Source organism: Pygocentrus nattereri, chromosome 9, assembly GCF_015220715.1.
Source record: "Pygocentrus nattereri isolate fPygNat1 chromosome 9, fPygNat1.pri, whole genome shotgun sequence".
Taxonomy (NCBI): domain Eukaryota; kingdom Metazoa; phylum Chordata; class Actinopteri; order Characiformes; family Serrasalmidae; genus Pygocentrus; species Pygocentrus nattereri.
Genome location: NC_051219.1, coordinates 13,384,596 through 13,403,167, shown reverse-complemented (window position 1 = coordinate 13,403,167; position 18,572 = coordinate 13,384,596). Strand labels below are relative to the sequence as shown.

The 18,572-nt window shown below is 38.6% G+C and overlaps 1 protein-coding gene across 2 annotated transcripts; it reads right to left on the bottom strand.

The window, feature by feature from the left end:
* Positions 1-564: 564 nt before the first annotated feature.
* ednrab (endothelin receptor type Ab) lies at positions 565-12,950 on the bottom strand. 2 transcript variants are annotated; one of them, XR_005130694.1, is made up of 9 exons: positions 12,842-12,950; positions 9,213-9,773; positions 6,845-6,972; positions 5,602-5,800; positions 4,151-4,303; positions 3,864-3,997; positions 3,026-3,134; positions 2,552-2,682; positions 2,283-2,374 (listed from the first exon to the last, which is right to left on the bottom strand). XR_005130694.1 is itself a non-coding variant. In XM_017711513.2 (8 exons), the coding sequence occupies exons 2-8, from the start codon at positions 9,708-9,710 to the stop codon at positions 2,243-2,245; spliced, it is 1,353 nt and encodes a 450-aa protein (XP_017567002.1). In that variant the 5' UTR covers positions 9,711-9,773; positions 12,842-12,950; the 3' UTR covers positions 565-2,242. The 2 variants fall into 2 exon arrangements, 1 of the variants encoding a protein (XP_017567002.1); XM_017711513.2 differs by lacking the exon at positions 2,552-2,682 and having other exon boundaries at positions 565-2,374.
* Positions 12,951-18,572: the final 5,622 nt, after the last annotated feature.

Sequence of the window (18,572 nt, the reverse complement as noted above, 5' to 3'; positions counted from 1 at the left end):
GGGGGGAAGAGACAGTGAGTGAGTGAGTGAGTGAGTGAGTGAGTGAGTGAGCAAGCGAGCGAGTGAGTCAAAGAAAAAGGCAGACAGAGAGAGATAGAGACAGAGAGAGACAGACAGAGAGAGACTGAGGAGAAGGAAGAGAGGCAGAAATTTAGTGAGTGAGTGATTTCGTGAGTGAGCGAAAGAGAGGCAGACAGTGAGTGAATGAGTGAAAGACAGTGACAGACAGACAGGGTGAGGAGAGAAAGGCAGACAGAGAGAGGGAGAGGGGGGGGGTGGTGATAGAGGCAGTGGGATTTAGCAGGGAGATAAGCATATAACTGCTAACATGTGTAACTACATGTGCTCAAAACCACGACTTTGATTAGTTATAACTACATGAAAGCTCTGCTCATGGTGGCTCTTTAACTGCACTCTTTATTCTCCACAGGAGGCTCACAGATGCCGGAACACAGTTTACTGCACACTAGATTAACTTTCCATTGCTCTAGTAGAAACACATACGCGCTGACAGTCGTGCATCTTAATATTCAGCACAGATCTCATTCATTAAAGACAAAACGCTTTACTCCAGCTTGTTTTAATAAAGAGCTTTAAATGAACCACCAGACACAGTAAAACACAGTACAATACTGACTGGCTAACAGTTTTTATGGATACAAGACACATATTTTCCTTTTAACAAGCATTACACAACACTGATGCAAAAACGAACAAAAAAATGAACAAACAATGATGGTATTTAACAGCAGTAGGTGTTGCACGGTACATTACAGAGTGGTGAGGACAGCTTACTGTAGTCCTATATTAACCCTAATATGCAGGCACATTGAAATGCCTGCAGGAGCCAAAACAACAGGCTTGCAACATGTAACACTATCGTATAGGATACCTGTAAACACCAACTCAAAAAATTGCCCAACACAAACATGAATAATGTAATATACATAGACAAATGTTGTGCATCATGTGTAGATTTTGGTCATTTGAATATATATTGTTGCTGTCAGGGAAAACCACGCGCGTCTCCAAATGGTAACTTCACCAATTGTTTTTAAATTTCAGGTTGATTACATTTTTGAGAGGTAAACAAACTATTCAAAGTCGGACGTCTGGTTCCTATCACTACCAAGTGTCTCTAGAATACATCATTTCACATAAAGTCACTCTGACTTTGTTTACATCTTCACAATTTAACAGAAATTTTGGAAATTAGGTGGAGTTCCCCTTCAATGTTTAGTGTAAGTTAATGCAACGAGATTGTATTCTAAGTCTTTTTTGAGCATTTTTGATCATTACATTTTCACATAATATAAAGGTCAGTTAGTGCTTTCAAATGATGTAAAAATAATAATAATTAATTAATAAATCAAAGGGAGATAGAAGACTTTGTCCCAAAGGTGATGATATGTCGTTTTTCTTCGTGGTTCACTGTTATGGTTATGCATTAGAACAAACGGAATTACATAGTTATATAGTTAATCACATTGTTAATAAAATAATGAATGGCATTTACATTATATACTTACAGGTGGCATTGAGAGCACTTCTGACTTTTTCCTTCATTCCATGTCAACATGGCAAAAAATATATGGAATGTTTTTACTTTGTTTCTGCAAAACAAAACGGCAGCAACTTTTCTTCAAATTTAAATCATATTCAAAACCTCAGATTCATTTTTTTTTTTCGATGGAACGTTTAATATCTGTACTTTGAACAGGATTTCCCTGCTTGTTTTAATGAGCTGTAAGTGAAAATAAGTGATACTGAGTTGCCCTTTGCTTTTGTTAGCGCTGACAGTAACTATGACATTACAAGAGTTAAAGTTATCTTTCCAAAGACCCCTTTAGGACTAAATTAATAAATACAAAAAACAATATTAATACAGCTGACAAAAATACAGTCATTTTCTATATGATTATAGTGTGAGTCAATGTTGATCAACGTCATCAATGAAGTGTGGTTTGTATTAACAGTCAGTGAAGATTTTAAGTGACAGACAATTAATCAAAGAAGCTCGGTAACCTTCAGAGAAAGGATGAAGGAAATGGTCAGAGTGGAACATCTGCTTTACAGTCACAGTGCAGTGCAGTCCAAAGACCCATTCCTTGTAGTGACCCATTCAGTGTCAGGCCATAGCTTCTTTACATAAACCTCACGCGTGTCCATAGCCAGTGCTCATCAGTGTAATCACTTTCTTTTGCAGCATTAGCAAAAAGGCATGTTATAAAATGTATCAGGATCAGTTGTAGCTGGCTTTGCGTAGTGCTGTGCGATCTGTAGGGACGTTATGGAGGTCAGGGTTTTTGTACAGGTTACTGGTTCCCGTGCTGCTCAACAGTGAACCCGAATAAAACCAACAGCACAAACATGACTGGGGGAGAGAGAGAGAGAGAGAGAGAGAGAGAGAGAGAGATTCAAAACGAGGAAAACTGCTGCTGCCCGCAGTGAACAGTTACTTTATATATTCATATATATATACTTTATATTTGTGCATAGATATGCGTACATTTATATTTACATTTATATATTTATTTACAAAACCTCGTACCTCCAAAATGGAAACTTGAAGTAAAAACTGTTCTCAACTTTAAATGGAAGTTAATGGAACATGATTTTCTTGTTTTCTTGGTTTTCTATAGGTCCCTTCTTCACAAAATTTTGCCATGCATGTTTTTGAATCTTGTAAAAAAAAAAAAAGTACAAGATGACAAAAATGGAGATATGAGGTTTTATTCTAACAGCAGTGATTTTTGAATCATCACTTCTGATGTTTATATATAAATCTATAAATATTTAATGTTCTTTCTAAACAAAACTGAACAGACAACATCCTTTCATCATAGTCAAACCATAATCAAATATCTCCTCTACCACGTTCAAAGAAATGTGGAATCAATTTAACAATTACATTTTCTACATGACTTCTTCACTTATTGAGCAATTAACTATGCATAATAATTACAAGTATTTAATAAGTGGAAAGAGGGTGAGAGATGAAGGAGTAAAGAAGCAGTATCTGTACCTTGAAGCAATTTTTGAACTTCTTGCTGACAAAACAGAGTATGATGGGATTAATGCAGGAGTTTATGGTTGCCAGATTGATGCCAAAGTAATCAAATACCAGCAGGAAACTAACACACACAAACACAGAGAGAGAGAGAGACACAGAGAGAGAGAGAGATACATTACATCAACACTGGGATTCATGGAAGAAATAAAACATTCCAAATTCATGGCACTTGGGGGAAATCCATTAATTGTTCACAGTAGTGGTGATAGGAACCAGACGGCCAAAAAGCTTAATGCCTCTAAAAGCTCCCTCACAGAAAGCTAGTACGTGAAACTGCTTGATGTCTAAGATGTTTTTATGACTTTTGAGATACAAATTTGACCTGAAATGTATTTTTTGACATTCGTGATGGAGACGTACATGCAGGGTGCTGTTATGAAAACAAATGTGCAAGAGAAAACATAGTTTTTCACATTTAGCACAATTTTACCATCACCAACATTACAGATAAATAACTCATGTATGTTCAGTGGTCATTTTAGTGTTGTAGACATCACTAGACATCATTTCAGTCCTATAGTCAAGCACCATGGATAAAAATAGAAATGTAGTAAAGAAGAGAAAGCCCTTTGGTTTCAAATGAGCTTTTAATAGAAGCAGCTGCCAACTGTCTTCTATTTTAAGTGGGTTTGGAGTCTAAGATTGTCTGTTCTTTGGTCAAAATGAAGGTATGTAGTAATAAACTGAATGATATAGATGTAGATTAGGCTGAAAATTGCTGAAGAATCTTATTAGTGTATGTGTGTGTGTGTGTGTGTGTGTGTGTGTGTGTGTGTGTGTATGCTCTTACTTGAGCAGATCACAGCGTCCAGTATCCTCTGCACTGTATACCATTTTCTTCAGAATGCGGCTCAGGTGCAGAGGGAACCAGCACAGAGCAAAGATCAGCACCAGAGAAAACACTACCTTCGCTACCTCACGCCTCTGCCAACACACACACACACACACAACTCATTTACAAATGATTCATCTCAATGCAGGAAATCCCTGAATCATCTCTAAGTTATTAACTTCTCTAAGTGATTCATTTCTTTGAGATATTTTAAAAAAAAGCTGAATCATCCCTGAAAGACTCACCTGTTTGAGGTGTTCACTCAAAGCAATTCTCAGGCTTCCTTTCCTGTGATTCAGCATCTCGCAGGTCATCAGCGTGTAGAAGAAGGCCGTACATAACAGCGGCATGCAGAAATAAAAGCCAAACAACCACCAGTCCTTTATATTTCTGTAAAACTGCGGAAACACACAAACACACACTTATGTAGGAATGGTGTATGGTTTTTAAGCAGTGGTTTCACCAAGCATTGCAATATTGTGCCTAGGTGAAGTCGGGGAGGATGTAGTGATTCTGGGGCTCCAGGCAAAAGACAATACGCTTTTTAAAATCCTTAAACAAGTGACACAATCATGTACACTGAAGAAAATGATATTATACTTAATTATAAATCTAATATTTCTTGTTTTGAGATCATTATTACATTATTTTACTTATTTCTAGACATTTTCTACTTGAAAAACTTTACTAGGTGAAATTGTCTCACTATATTGGCTGATCATTTTTCTTGCTGTCCAAAGTACTAGGAATAGTCTAAATTAACTCACTTCCATGGTGGTTTTAATGCCCGCGCTGTTAGGATTTGCTGTGATGTGGGGCTAATGGATGGTGGACCACTGTAGAAGCTAGACATGACAAAATCTGATGCACAGGTCTTAATCTCTATTCAGTGCAATTTGTTTAATGTGGTACTACTCACAATTGCAGTTGTTTGCAAAAGTTTGAGCACGTCGCCAAATGACATTTTTGGATTTTCAAAGTAAAAATAAATGAGCATGTTCTCTACAAGGAACACAATTATTTCTCAAGGAAATTTTAGTGTACAATCCATATTTATTTGCTGAGTTTCCTATATGTTTAATTCAGTGAATGAACAGTAAATGTGTCCTAAAGTTTTATTAAGCGCTTCTATAACCTAAGAACAGCATTAAAGACCCTGTAGTTAGTGAATAATAAGCATTAGTATGTAATGAGCCTAGGATTTAAAATGGATAAATAGGGTTTGAAAATGTAAATGCAAGCATAAAGCAGGTAAGGTAAAGTAAATAAAGTACACTGACAGTTTATACACTGAGGAATTTATCTGTCCAAGAATAGAGAGAGTGAGTGAGATGAATGGCCTACTCACATTGTTAGGTATTTCAGTCTTTAATATGCAAGGACTGTCTAGACGTGGATAGCTTACTTTGGTCAAAAGTCATAAGTAACACAGAATCTGCCAAACTCCATCAAATTTGAATACAGATTTGCATTTTTGGGAAGAAAAAAATGGATGTCTGTTTAACCGCTTAAGATTCCAGGCCTGTTTAATACAACGGCTTATTCTTCAGTGACTACAAGGACATCAATATAAATGAATGTAGTTATTCCTAGGTTATAGAAGTGTGTAATAAAATGCCGGCTTGTTAAGAGGTTGATTCATCACCTCCAGACAGATGCATTATGATGCCTCAGTGCAGATTTTTACAGTACTTACAATTATAAACGTTGTATCTGCTTTGAGCATGCAGGTATGCGCAGTCACATTGTTGCGCTCGAAACTGATTATGTCGAAGGCCATAGCTTCTGGAATGGCCAACAAAATGGACAGCAACCAGATACACACGATCTCCACTGCAGTTGAAGAAGGGATGCCCACACCCTGCACACGGTTCCACGAGGCCACAGCACGGTACCTGAACACACACACACACACACACACACACACACACATCAATAATACCATTCACACAGAACGTCTAAGGGCTTGGGTGTTCCTCTTTGCACATTTTTAGGACGAAAAAGCCTAAAATCAGGAAACCCAGAGGAAAAACAGGACTGACTGAAAGTGATCCAAGAAGAAAGTCTAGTCACAAAGGACAAAGTGGGTTTTACAAAAGCTCCATGAGTCATAATTTAAATGGAAGGGGGCAAAAACATTTTATTTTGGTTAGTGAGTTTAAGGTTAATGTGAGTTTTAGAAAATTTGTACTATGCATAGATTCTTATAAATATATCACGCATACAGGATAAAAGATTGTTGCATATAAAGTCCTACATAAGTATGAGGCTACCCTTTTGTTTAGAATGTCAAAACGTTATTTTATATAATTACTAATGATTTATTTCAAAATACCAAACTCTAAATATAATATCAAACTGATCAATATTTAAATGATCTATTCTTTACTTTTGTGCAAGTGCCACTTTAACTCTTACATCCTTCCAATATTAAACCAGCAAGTTACAGTTGTGTCCTTCCAGCAAAAACTGCTCTCAAAGCTGACAATGACATTGTGTTCCTCTTCAGAGAGACACTGATATTCACACAAGCAACTACTAGATATCTATATAATGGCTGTTTTTACTGGAAACTAAATAAAGGAGAAATGGTCTCTGACTTTTCGCACAGCACTGTACATATAATACTTTTGGGGCATATTGTTATATTATTATTATATATACACAACTTTGCATAACTGTTGCTAGGCTGTAAGTATATTAGCCTAGGTGGTTGCCAAAAGTGTTACTAAACTATTGCTTTAGTATTCCAGGTGGTTGCTAAATTGTTGCTAGGTCATTCCTATGCTGTCCTAAGTGGTTGCTAATGTTCTGCTAGACCTTTGCTATGATATCCAATGACATTGCTAAGTTGTTGCTAGACTGTTGCTATGGTATTCTAAGTTGTGGCTAAGGTGCTGCTAGACTGTTGCATTGGTGTGTTAGTCTGTGTGTTTTACCTGTCCACGCTCAGGGCGCACAGGTTGAGCACAGTTATCCCGACAGAAGCCTTTTGAAGGAATGGAAACAGCTTACACAGGAACAGGCCAAATGGCTGATCGGCAAATGGCCACTGCATCGCCAACAACTGCACAGAAGCACATCCACAAAATACACCTATTTAAAATTCTATCTCTGTTTCAGTGACATGTTATAACACCAGCACGTTCAGAGACACACTCTCAATCTCTATTCAAGTGGGAACATACTGTCATATGCCAAAGGTAACCCCTGGTCAAATTACATGTTTTGTTGATTTCTTAAGTGTACATATGTCCACCCCCCTCCAGAGAACACAGTTTTTCTCCTTTTCTTTTTTGCAATATTTTTTTATTTGCAGATTTTAATATGTAAAAATATTGCACACTCCACATTTGATGTTTTATTACTTTTTTTAATATACTAAATTCAGCGTATAAACAGTAATTGTGCATTAAAATGTGCAGAAGCGTGTTCTCTGGGGATGTGTTATCATTTTCACTTCAGAAATCAACAGAACGTGTCATTTTCCCAGGGCGCCCACAAGTTTGCATATGACTGTACTAGACTTGCAATAGAGGTGTCAAACTGAGTTCCATCTGGGCCACAGCTCTGCAGAGTTTATCAGTCTGCCTCAGCAAATAAACCTGATTCAGCATTCAGCTCATCATCATCTAATCAGGCCTTCATGAGTTGAACTGGGAGTTTTAGCAGAGGGAAAATGCTAATCTCTGTAGAACTATGGCCCAGAAAAAATAACAAGTTTCACATCCTTGACCTGGACAAACGAGGCTCCATTTAAGGAGCATGAACTGATGCGTATGTATGTGTTTGTGTGTGTGTGTTGGGGGGGGAGGGGGGTTATGTTGTGGTATGTGTCACAGTGTATGTGCTGAGTGGTGCATTGATAGATGTTCCAAAATAACAATGTCAGGCTGACCTACTACTGAGACAACGTCTTTATCAGTAGCAGTGAGTGATGGTTAAAAAGCACAGACAGTTAGAGAGGGTGATGTAATACCAGCTTTGCCTCATTAGGCCTTTCTGTCCCTTTATGTGCATAGTGAAGTTTGTCAGTACTCTTGAGTTTGTATCTGTCTGTGTGTGTGTGTGTGTGTGTGTGTGTGTGTGTGTGTGTGTGTGTGTGTGTCGATAGAATGTATAATTTGTTAACCTTTTGATATTGGCCTTGTAAAACTGATATTGCTGAAGGCTAAGGCTGCAACAAGTGTTTTAGACTCAAGGTATTATATATAGTCATGTCACATCATTAATTACCCACACACATCACTGTCGCGGTACAAAACTGTGCAAAAGATCAAAAACCACCCTTCATTATTTTGATTCCCAGTCAAGATGGTCAATAAGTACAAGTTAGCTCTTTGAGGAGAAGCAAGATAATCCACATGTATATAAAAACAAACAAACAAATAAATGAATAAAACTTTTTTTTTTCTTTTGAAAAACGGAAGTTCAAAAAAGGTTATCAGAGAAAGATTCAGAGAAAGGTGACCTCCTAACAACCACACGAGACCTGATAGACCACCACGTCTGTTATCATCAGATAAACAGCACTAAGGCATTCAACTTCGCGAGAGAGGAGAAAACTGAGCACCACTCTTGCTTCATTTCGAGAAGTCAGAGAAAGTATAAAGACCCATAACTTGGCGAAATGCCAAGTTTAGTGTTTTATCAGGACTGTAAAATGTGGGAAATTCACTCACATTTGTGAGCAAAGCCCTAATGAAGCAGGTTCAAATTAGACGCCAGAGTTTCAGGTTACCTTGCTTTTCAACTTGCTCTGTTAATCCAGGTTTGGATGCACAGGCTGTGATTAATCTTCATGTGTGTGAACATGAATGCATGGTGTTTTTGACAAACTGCCAGTGACTTGAAACATGGACTCACCGATATAATGAAAAAACAATCAAACTACCTGAATATGTAGAAAGAAAAACATTTACAATGGTAAAAAAGTGAAAAGGTTGTCTCCACAGCCATCAGTGCTACACGGAATTAAGCTTAATGTTAGCTGGATAAGCAAGAAATACTGCATGGTGAGACAGACCCCAGGATCCAGAATGCTAAATTTTAACGTATTATCCATCCAGTCATCAACAATACACAATTAGCCAGTTAAACATTTATATCATTTAGAAAACTTGTGGTGGTCAGTGTAATTAGCCTATAATTTAAGCTAGCAAGATGGGCGTCCAAAAAAATTCTGTTTAGGGCCCCCAAAACACTAGCTGGCCCTGATGTTTCAGCTTCCACTTCATGCCCTTTTCTTGCATAACTCTAACCTTGAGTCAGCTTGCTTGAATAATCATAAAATGCCACATATCCTACTTTATATACGATGATGGGGATATCGATGGCGATGTAGATGAGGTCCCCCAGGGCCAAGCTGGCGATGAGGGCGTTGGGCCCATTCCTCATGATCTTGTTCTGGCAGATGATGCTCAGAAGGGTGGCATTGCCCACCATGCCCACCACAAAGATAATGCAGGACAACACTGTGTTCACATACTTTAACACTGGTTTCATGGCCGTTTCCCGCGAGCAGGAGGGCGGCGGAGGAGACCGGGTGAGAGCTGAATCATTCCCAAGAGTGAAGGATGAAGAAGGGGAAGAGGAGTGTGAGGAGGCATGAAGAGTGTGTTCAGGCTTGTGGGTCATGTCCTCTGACCTCTCCAGCTCCAAGAGTAGGGGCAGGGGTGAGAGGGTAGCGTGGATGGCCGCGGGGTCTTTGGAGAACAGGAAGTCGTTGGAGGAGTTTGATTGGCAGTAGCCCCGGCTCATCAGCAGGCAGGATATGGCTGTTATTAACGCCGTGACCCAGGCCATGGTGGGACACCTCACATTAATGGCAGCCCAGGAGTGCCAGAGGAGATGTTTACCAAACTTCAGCTAGAAGAGAGTGAGAAAATCATGGTCAGTCAATCAAGTATAGGTCAATCAGGCAACTTTCCTCTGTTGTTATATTACAGTGAGCCTGTTGAGTTCAATCGCAGCTCAGATTATTAGATTTGATTTGAACATAATCATTATATTGAAAATATTCTTATATCTGAGAGAATTCTTCTAATATGTCAAAGTTTTCTAATTGGTCATGATCATTATTTCTGAAACTAAAACAAATTCTTCGAAAGTCTTTAACGAAGTTCCGTCCATTTTCTACATAATCACAGTCACATGCAAAAGCTTGAACCAACCCGGTCAAATTAGCCTACAAGTTTTGATTGTTCTGTAAGAGCAAGTTAGCACATCTTTTAAAGGAAACAAACTTAAAAACAAGCTTTTTTCTGCAAATGTTGAGATTAAAAAAATGTTTTTGAACAGGCAACATTTTTCCCCAAGGGGCTCAGCAAGTAAACAGTAAATATACATTCAACTCAAGAAAAGCCATATAATCAGTTATGATATAATCTTGAGATAAGCTGACCTCTCATTTGTAACGGTGCATGCTTAGCCCTTTAAATGTGTAAGAAATTGTTGTTTTAAAAAAGCTATGTAGTGCAGCGGCCCAATGATTCATTCTAGTATTAGGAGATTGTGAGTTTTCCATCGATGTGTGAATGTGCACATCTAGAAGCCCAAGAAGAGAAGATGCCCTGTGAGTCTGTGTAATAGAAAGAGCCTCAGCTAGTCAGGAAACAGATTGTAAATTGTAAATTGAGAAACTAGAAATGAGCAATTGGTGTAAAGCTGAGAATCAGTTGCCTTACAATTTGGTAAACAAAATGGCTATGTTTGTGGGCATCGTGACACCTGGTTCCTACCACCACCACTGTAAAGAAATCAGAGTCAGTAAGTGTGTCTACAATTAATCATTTCACACCAAACCATTCAAACCAATTTTGAACTGAATCATGAATTTTGGCGGAATTCCCCTTTAAGAATCCACAATGTGGGTTAATATGAACGTATTTTAAGCTTTTGACTATATTCCAGAAGATAGTCATCTTTTGGAACATGGTTCTTTTTTAGTTTAATGTTGAACGCAAACCCACAAATGATCTGTATCTCTGAGGCTAAAACAGATTACACACTATAAAACAATGTAAACATCGAGCTACACTGCAGACATTTTCACTCAGATTCCACGAGTTACAATCACAGCACACAGCAAAGTGAAAGAGTTCGCATTGGGTCAGCGGTGCAGAAACACCACATGGTTTCTCTTCAGAGGAAATAACAGTCATTTTGTAGCAGTTAGTGAGAGAGAGATGGGGAGATACGGAGTGGAAAGATGGACAATTAATAGAGGAATAAACATCGTTCTGCTTTAATCTGCGTCAGAGGGCGAGAGAGAGAAGAGAGAGAGAGGAGAAAACAGATAAGGAGAGGCTGGCAAAGAGAAAGAAAGAATTCCTACAGTAGTTTACTACTTCTGCAGTCGTTTACTATTTGTAGATGTAACATTATGTTCTACGTGTCTGAGCATTAACTCACTGACGAACTAGTATTTATTAGAAACAGTGTTGCCGAAGCACGTCAGGCAAAAATGTGTATTTCCATTTTTGCCATTATATAATTTGCAAACACCAGCTGTCCTTCACGCTGGGTGAAAGCTTCTTAAAGAACAGATGGACCGAAATGATTATAATTACTTGAAGAAACATTTTTGATGTTAACTTTAATTATGTTTTTTTTTCCTTCACCTGTTTGGAGATATGACGTTTTGTTCCAACAGCGACAATATTACACAAATATACACTCAGATTTTTCTGTTCCTATAACAAACCAAATTATGCAGATACATACATGAAATGGCGGGAATAAGGTTCAAATAAGTTTAACACTCACGATGCCTCGTATATCAAAAGTATGTTCAGTAAGAAATACTGCATTAACCATCTAAAAATGCTCTGGCTGTCTAACATATTTTGTATTTTTACTGAGTAACTTTACAAGTATTTAAGCAAAAGTAAGCATTTTTATCTATACAACCAACCTTCCACCTACAGAACTTTGGGTCACACTTTATTTGCATGATCTTTTATAGATGATCGACATGATGATCTACCAGAGATATTTATTTTACTTGCAAACTTTCTGGTGATACTCGGTTGATTGTCAACAACATTAATGTTAGGATTAGGTCTAGGAGTAGGTTTTGCCTTGAGTAAGTGAGGGAGGTTAGGGTTAGGTTTATGGATACGGTTAGATTTAATAGAAACTTTCACACACAACTTCAAGTTCGGTTGCATTTAATAGATATTTAGTGGAATGTTAGTTAAAGATAGACTGAGCATCGACTGTGGACCATCCAAATAAAGTGTTACCAAGCTTTGTTTCAGACACCTACCGATTGTGAACCGGCCTAAAGCAGACTGTATACAAATGTTACAGCTTACCCCATCGGCAGGTTCCACTCTATCAGATGGACTGAGTAAGGTAAAACTGATGCAGGTTCTTTAATACAGTTCTATGCTCCCTGAAATTTTCCAAATGAAATACACACAAATACAGTCATCAGAAAAAATATGATGACATGTGTAATATGTTGTTTTAATGAATAGATTGAAAATCAAACTATGTTGAGCTTTTACTGGGGGGGGGGGCTTAGTGTTAAAACTAACTCCGCCATGTGGAGGCTGTACTGTGAATTTACATACATGAAAATAGTGCTATGTTATAGCCATATGGTATTAATATATTACAGGCATGAATTCTGTGACTTACAGTCAATTCAGTAATTAAAACATATAGTGAATAAAGTTACATTTATGGTGCAAAAACAATGAATCTGGAGCAAAATCTATCCAACTCGATCAAAACTCACTGGCATGGTTGTTATGGGAATAAGAGAAGCTCTTTCTACTTAAATCTGTTTACATGTATAAACTATCTACGTTGCGTTCACTCTCCACTACATCCCGTACAAGTTACTCTTGTATACATCAATTAGCAAAAAGGTTTAAGATGACAAGTGATCCCAAACTTTTGAAGAGTTAGTCTTGTCTTTCACTCACCTTATAGAAGTTTCAGGCCAGCGTCTTTCGGCTATAGTGAATGAAATATGTCGCCCTTGGTCCACGCTGTGGAGCAAAATGTGCTTCTGTGTCTGTACACGAGTGTGTGTTGACAGTTGAAGCAGAAGTTAAACTGCATGACGCCCCTTATAGGACCCTCCCTCCCTCTCTCTCTCTCTCTCTCTCTCTCTCTCTCTTATCTGTGGGATGTGGTTTTCCTGGCATGTTCCTATTTCACATTTAACATACTGGAAGACCCCCCCACCCCCAACTACACAGACACACAATACTATACTCTAAGTCTCTTCATAACTGCGCTCTCCACAGTTAAATATGAACCAGAAACCGTTTAAAGCTCATTGCATTTCAAGTTCAGTACAACCGCACGCAGAGTAAAGTGAGACTTAATGCACATTTCATTAAGTCGAAAACCTTCAAGCTCACAGTAAAACACAACAAAGAATCTTTGAGACAGACAGATCTCACTTCACAAGAGATTAGATTAAGATTAGCTAATTAGTTAGTCATTTAGAAGTTGTGAGTGCTTTTTTGCTATGTTATTTACATGTAATTACACACGTAATTATATTGTAGTTATGCAATGTATTACATTTACATTCACATTACATGCTTTATCAACAACTTTGAGTCTGAACTTCTCACTTTTCAACATGAGGGAATGACAAGAACTTGACAAAAGGAATCTTTCTTCTGACAAAACAAGACAATAACATTCCATCAAATTAATTATGATAAAATAACTCTTTTTCAGTTTATATACTCAAATATAGCATTGATTGAAAGTGCACTTTGCCAAAACTGCTTATCTCAGTGAGCTATGAGTGAGAAATGATTACCATGAAACTACAAAGGCTTTTGCGATCGCTGGTGATAACAAAATTCTAAAGAACAGAGTACGCCAACCGGATGCGTTTGGTTGTTGAAAGACTCTAGATAGTTCTTTTCCTCTTCACTATGGTTCCTTTGGCTTGTCAGTTCTTTTTCTAAAGAATGGCAACTGCAAACCCTCCAATGTTCACATATGTCACGTCAATGTGTTCTGGCCTCAAGTGCTAAACTAGCCATTTTTATAAGGTGTTTTTTTCTTTTTCTCTGAAATCTCAGGTTTCTTATGAAATTCTCTGAACTTTTCTTCACATCTCCCTGCTCCTCTGTGAGCTACAGTGCCCGGACGCTTTCACAAACCCTGCTATCTATATTATTTATATTCGTATTCCTGTTTTTCCTTTAGTAATCCCCCATCCCTTCCGCAAGTTTAAAAGAACCAATTGATGAATGTTGCAAATATTAGAACAAGAACCAGCCAAAAGCATCCTGAATATTCACCAAGATCACTCAGCAGGCCGCGCATGAGGGTGGAGGTCAGCAGAAGGACACCCTGCCCAGAGGCTGTATTGGGAAGGTCCCTAGAGACGGAATGCTCTGACGGGAATCTATTTCAGCAGGCTGTGTACACTGGAATATGCCCGTGTACGTGCATGTTTACTGTAACTAATACAATGCAGTGTGTGTGTGTGTGTGTGTGTGTGTGTGTGTGTGTGTGTGTGTGTGTGTGTGTGTGTGTGTGAATATACTCATAATGGTAATTTGCACACATTGACACTTTATTACACATTTCAATTAGTATCAAGTTTTACAGAGGCTCTGAACATGGCTCAGCCAATCAGATTTCAGATTCTGAACTATTTCTAAACTTGATTTTACTCTTGCTGGTTAACATTTAGGCCCAATCTCATTTTACCCATTGCCCCTACCACTTAGCCCTTAGCCCTCTGTTTTGCACATTCATAGGGGTGTTCTGATTTTTGTTTAGATAAACAGGTAGAGCGAAGTGTCAGGGCTTCATGGCCCTCCAAACAGAGGTTTTTCAGAGATACACTCCAAACAGATTGTTATGAGAAAAAAGAAATACTGTCAAGATGGCTGCCCAAGCGACCAAAGCAAACCCACAAATGTATTTTCTTTATTAAAAATTACGATAACCATTGTATCATCTTAGTTTAATGTCGTTACAGTGTATTACGATCATTTTCTGCATCACAAACATAAAAAATCGTTAATAGCATGCTAATGTCTCGGAGACTTGCCAGCTAAATTTCTCATTCCGCCTTAAATAGTCCAGCAGTCCTGAAGCCTGAAGTGCCAGAATGTAAGTGCTGCTCCATTTAAGATGGAACAGAAAAATCTGAACAAGAAGCTGGAAAGTAGCTAACTTCAGCTTTATAGCACTGAGGAATTAGAGGTGGACGATACTAAACAATTATGCAACCACCCCCCCCAACCCCCCCAACCCCCCCCCCCCCCCCCCCCCCCCCCCCCCCCCCCAACCGTCTTTGAAAGCATATGATTCCCTAAATTGAACTAAAGCCCAGCAATAAGGTTGCTGAAAGTTACCCTCCTCTGCTGTCACTGCAGACTGGCAGGGTTGCCAACAGAGCAGCACTAATAGCCGTCAATAAACTAATGCCCTTTTTTATTTGAGGGATTTTCCATTTTGCAGGGAAAGATTTCAACCACTACCCCCAGTAACTTAGTTCCAAGGAGCAAGATGACTGGAAAACAAGAAATGGGTTTTAATTCAGTCAGCTTTCAGTCAAAAGAATTGCAAAATTCAAAATTAAATGCATTTCAAGTCAGTGAGCTTTATGATCTTTGGAAAATCTTCTTTAAAATATATTATAGAAATAATAGAAATGCACAGAACCCAAACTCAGGCATACAGAACACAAATGTTATTGGTAGAGCTTGTACTTTGCTTAGTTCAGTATCAGCATGTTCTCAGAATCTACTGCACACTCCAACATCTGCAGCAAAACTGTGGTCAACCTTTGATGCTCGACCTTGTCTCTAGAGAGCTGGAGAGAGAGAGAGTGAGAGAGAGAGAGTTATTAGCTAGTGAATCTGATTCACTGCCATTGTGGTTGAAAAGCGACAGCATGTTCTTATTTATTTTAAGATGAATATGCTTGTGGACCACACACATGGAGATGCACACATACACATACACACGCACACAAACACACACACACTGTTTGTTCCTTTCATTCTATTTACCATGGTACGTGGATGGATGCATGGATGAATGGAGGGCTGGATGATGGATACATTCTCAAACCTCTGCATAGTAACAATAATTCAACAGATTCTACAATGAATGAATCATGAGCACATTTCTTTCAGAGCGGATCAAACGTTGTCTTGTGCCCAGAGGCAAACTGCTGGGAGCAATTACTGTCATGACCTCATGAACCTTGACCTCTGGGCAGCATTATGATTGCCACCACCTTAAGTCCAAATCTTAAGATTCAAAATTTCGCTTTCCAACAGATATCTTCATTCATAAACATTCTTATGATTAGGAAAGCGCGCAAGGCTGTTAGACAAACAAGCATTGTCTTTATTTCAGATGGTTCATATCTATCCCCAAAGCGTTCTCACAGAACACGAGCAGTCCACTTTATTTGGATCTGTTTTGGAATCACAGACTAAAACTGACACATATCACTTCAGACCAGTCCTGTTTCATTAACTTCTACTAGTTTATTCTGTTTGCATGTATCTTTCTGGATCCACATCACTGCAATAAAGTTTTCATCTGTGAATGCTCCAGTTACAGACATCTGCCACTGATGGGCCAAACCTCAGAGTTAATAGGCCTGTAGCTCAGGGCTCTTAGGAAGCTAAGCAGCTGTTTCAACAGCTCAGCAAGACAGATGTTGATCCAATCAGCCGTATGTGGACACTTTTCAGTGGAAATCAATTTTAAAATGTTTGTAGTTGTGTCATGAATGAATTTCTACAATAATGAAATGATGCTCCTGTCTTGGACATTCATGCAGCAGACCGCAGCTATCACCACTGTGCCATCACAATACAGACCGCATTCATTACCGCTATTATATTTGATTGTGCAAATAAACACTAAACAACCAGCAACAAACAAAAGCTGCAGTTTTTTCTTCAACAACACTGAACATCATGTGCTTATACGGCATGTTTCACATATTAAGCGTTCCTTAATTGTATCCTTAATAACTAATTGTATCCTAAATAACCTTAATCCTAAATAAACATTAGTATAGTAATTATTATTAACGCTTGAAGAGTTTTAACTACATACAGTTAGAAAAAGGTTTGGGAAGGACAGAACAGACAACTATGTTCGAATCTTGTTCATAGACTTTCAATACAATCGTACCGCAGCAACTGTGCTGAGCTAGCTGGGCCTGAACACCTCAATGTGAAACCGGTTCCTGGACTTCCAGACTAGGAGATCTTAGCTACAGCTCAAGTCTGGACTGGCAAGACCACCTCCAACATTATGAACAACCCATCCAACCCTTCTCTTAGACTCTTCACTCTCCTGCCATTTGGCAGAAGGTAGAGCAGCATGCATTCCACCACTTCCAGACTCTGCAACAGCTTCTTCCCTGAGGCGATCAATATCCACTTGAACTAATCTAGACCCATTCCTACATCCACCATAGACTGACCGCACACTCCTTTACCATCATTGCACACCTGCACTTTCATTCTTTAATTATTTGAATGCTGTGGTATGACCTTAGTCTTTCTATACAGTTTACAGTTGACAATGTTTGCACTCACATGCTCCTTTGATGCCAATCCATGCGAACACAAAGCGATCAGCCACAACATTAAAGCCACTTCCTTGTTTCGACACTCATTGTCCATTTTATCAGCTCCACTTACTATATAGGAGCATTTTATATTTCTACAATTACGACCAGTAGTCCATCTTTTTCTCTGCATACTTTCTTAGCGCTCTTTCACCCTGTTCTTCTGGTGTTTACATTGTGTATTCTGTACTTTAGTAGAATTTATAAGTTTACATCAGGGTGTGCAGTCGTTTCATGCAAAGCCCCTCAGCTTTGGCATAACCGTCCAGTCACTGTTCAGAGTTTAAATCTAGACTAAAACCTACTTGTTTTGTCAAGCCTTTTGTAATTCATTTTTCTCATTAAATAAAAGATGCAGATCTGTGGGTTCATTTACAGAGTATTATGTTAAACCAAGAATGTTGGTGCTGTTTCACGCACTCACTCGAGTTTGTTGACAATGGAGCGGAGGGGTGCTGACATCACATAGAGCCCTGGTGTCTTTGCTACCTTTTGGCTCTACCTTTTTAGCAGGCTGTAATAGCCAGACCTGCTAGAATCACTGCTTGTACTTGGTCAACGTTATATATTGTTCTTAGTCACCCCAAACAGAACTAACCATATGTGTTCATGGATTTATGGCTTGTTTGGTTCCTTTCAAAGTTTCTTCCTATTGATGTTAGGAAGTTTTTCCTTGTCACTGTCACTCTTGGCTTGCTCACCAAGGCTTGGAATCAGTTTTCTGGGAAGTTGCTTTGCAAAAACAGCAGTTGTAAAAACAACTATATGAATAAATAAACTATGAATCAGTAATGAAGTCATATTTGGGATGGCTTTAAATGCAACAATTCTTTCAGCCAAATTGACATGGTGATGCGTGCAGTCAGGAGAGCTTATTTGTTTTCCATGCACTTCATTATGCCAACAGTTGGAAATGTTGTTGTACTACCCCAGAGGATATTACACATTTTATAGTAGTCTGTTGCGGTTTCTATTACAGTGATTTAATGCCAGTGAATAAACGTGAAATTGCTGTTTCCTTTGACAGAATGTGCTGGTCTCATAAAACTGCTATAGCTGCATGCTTTGTT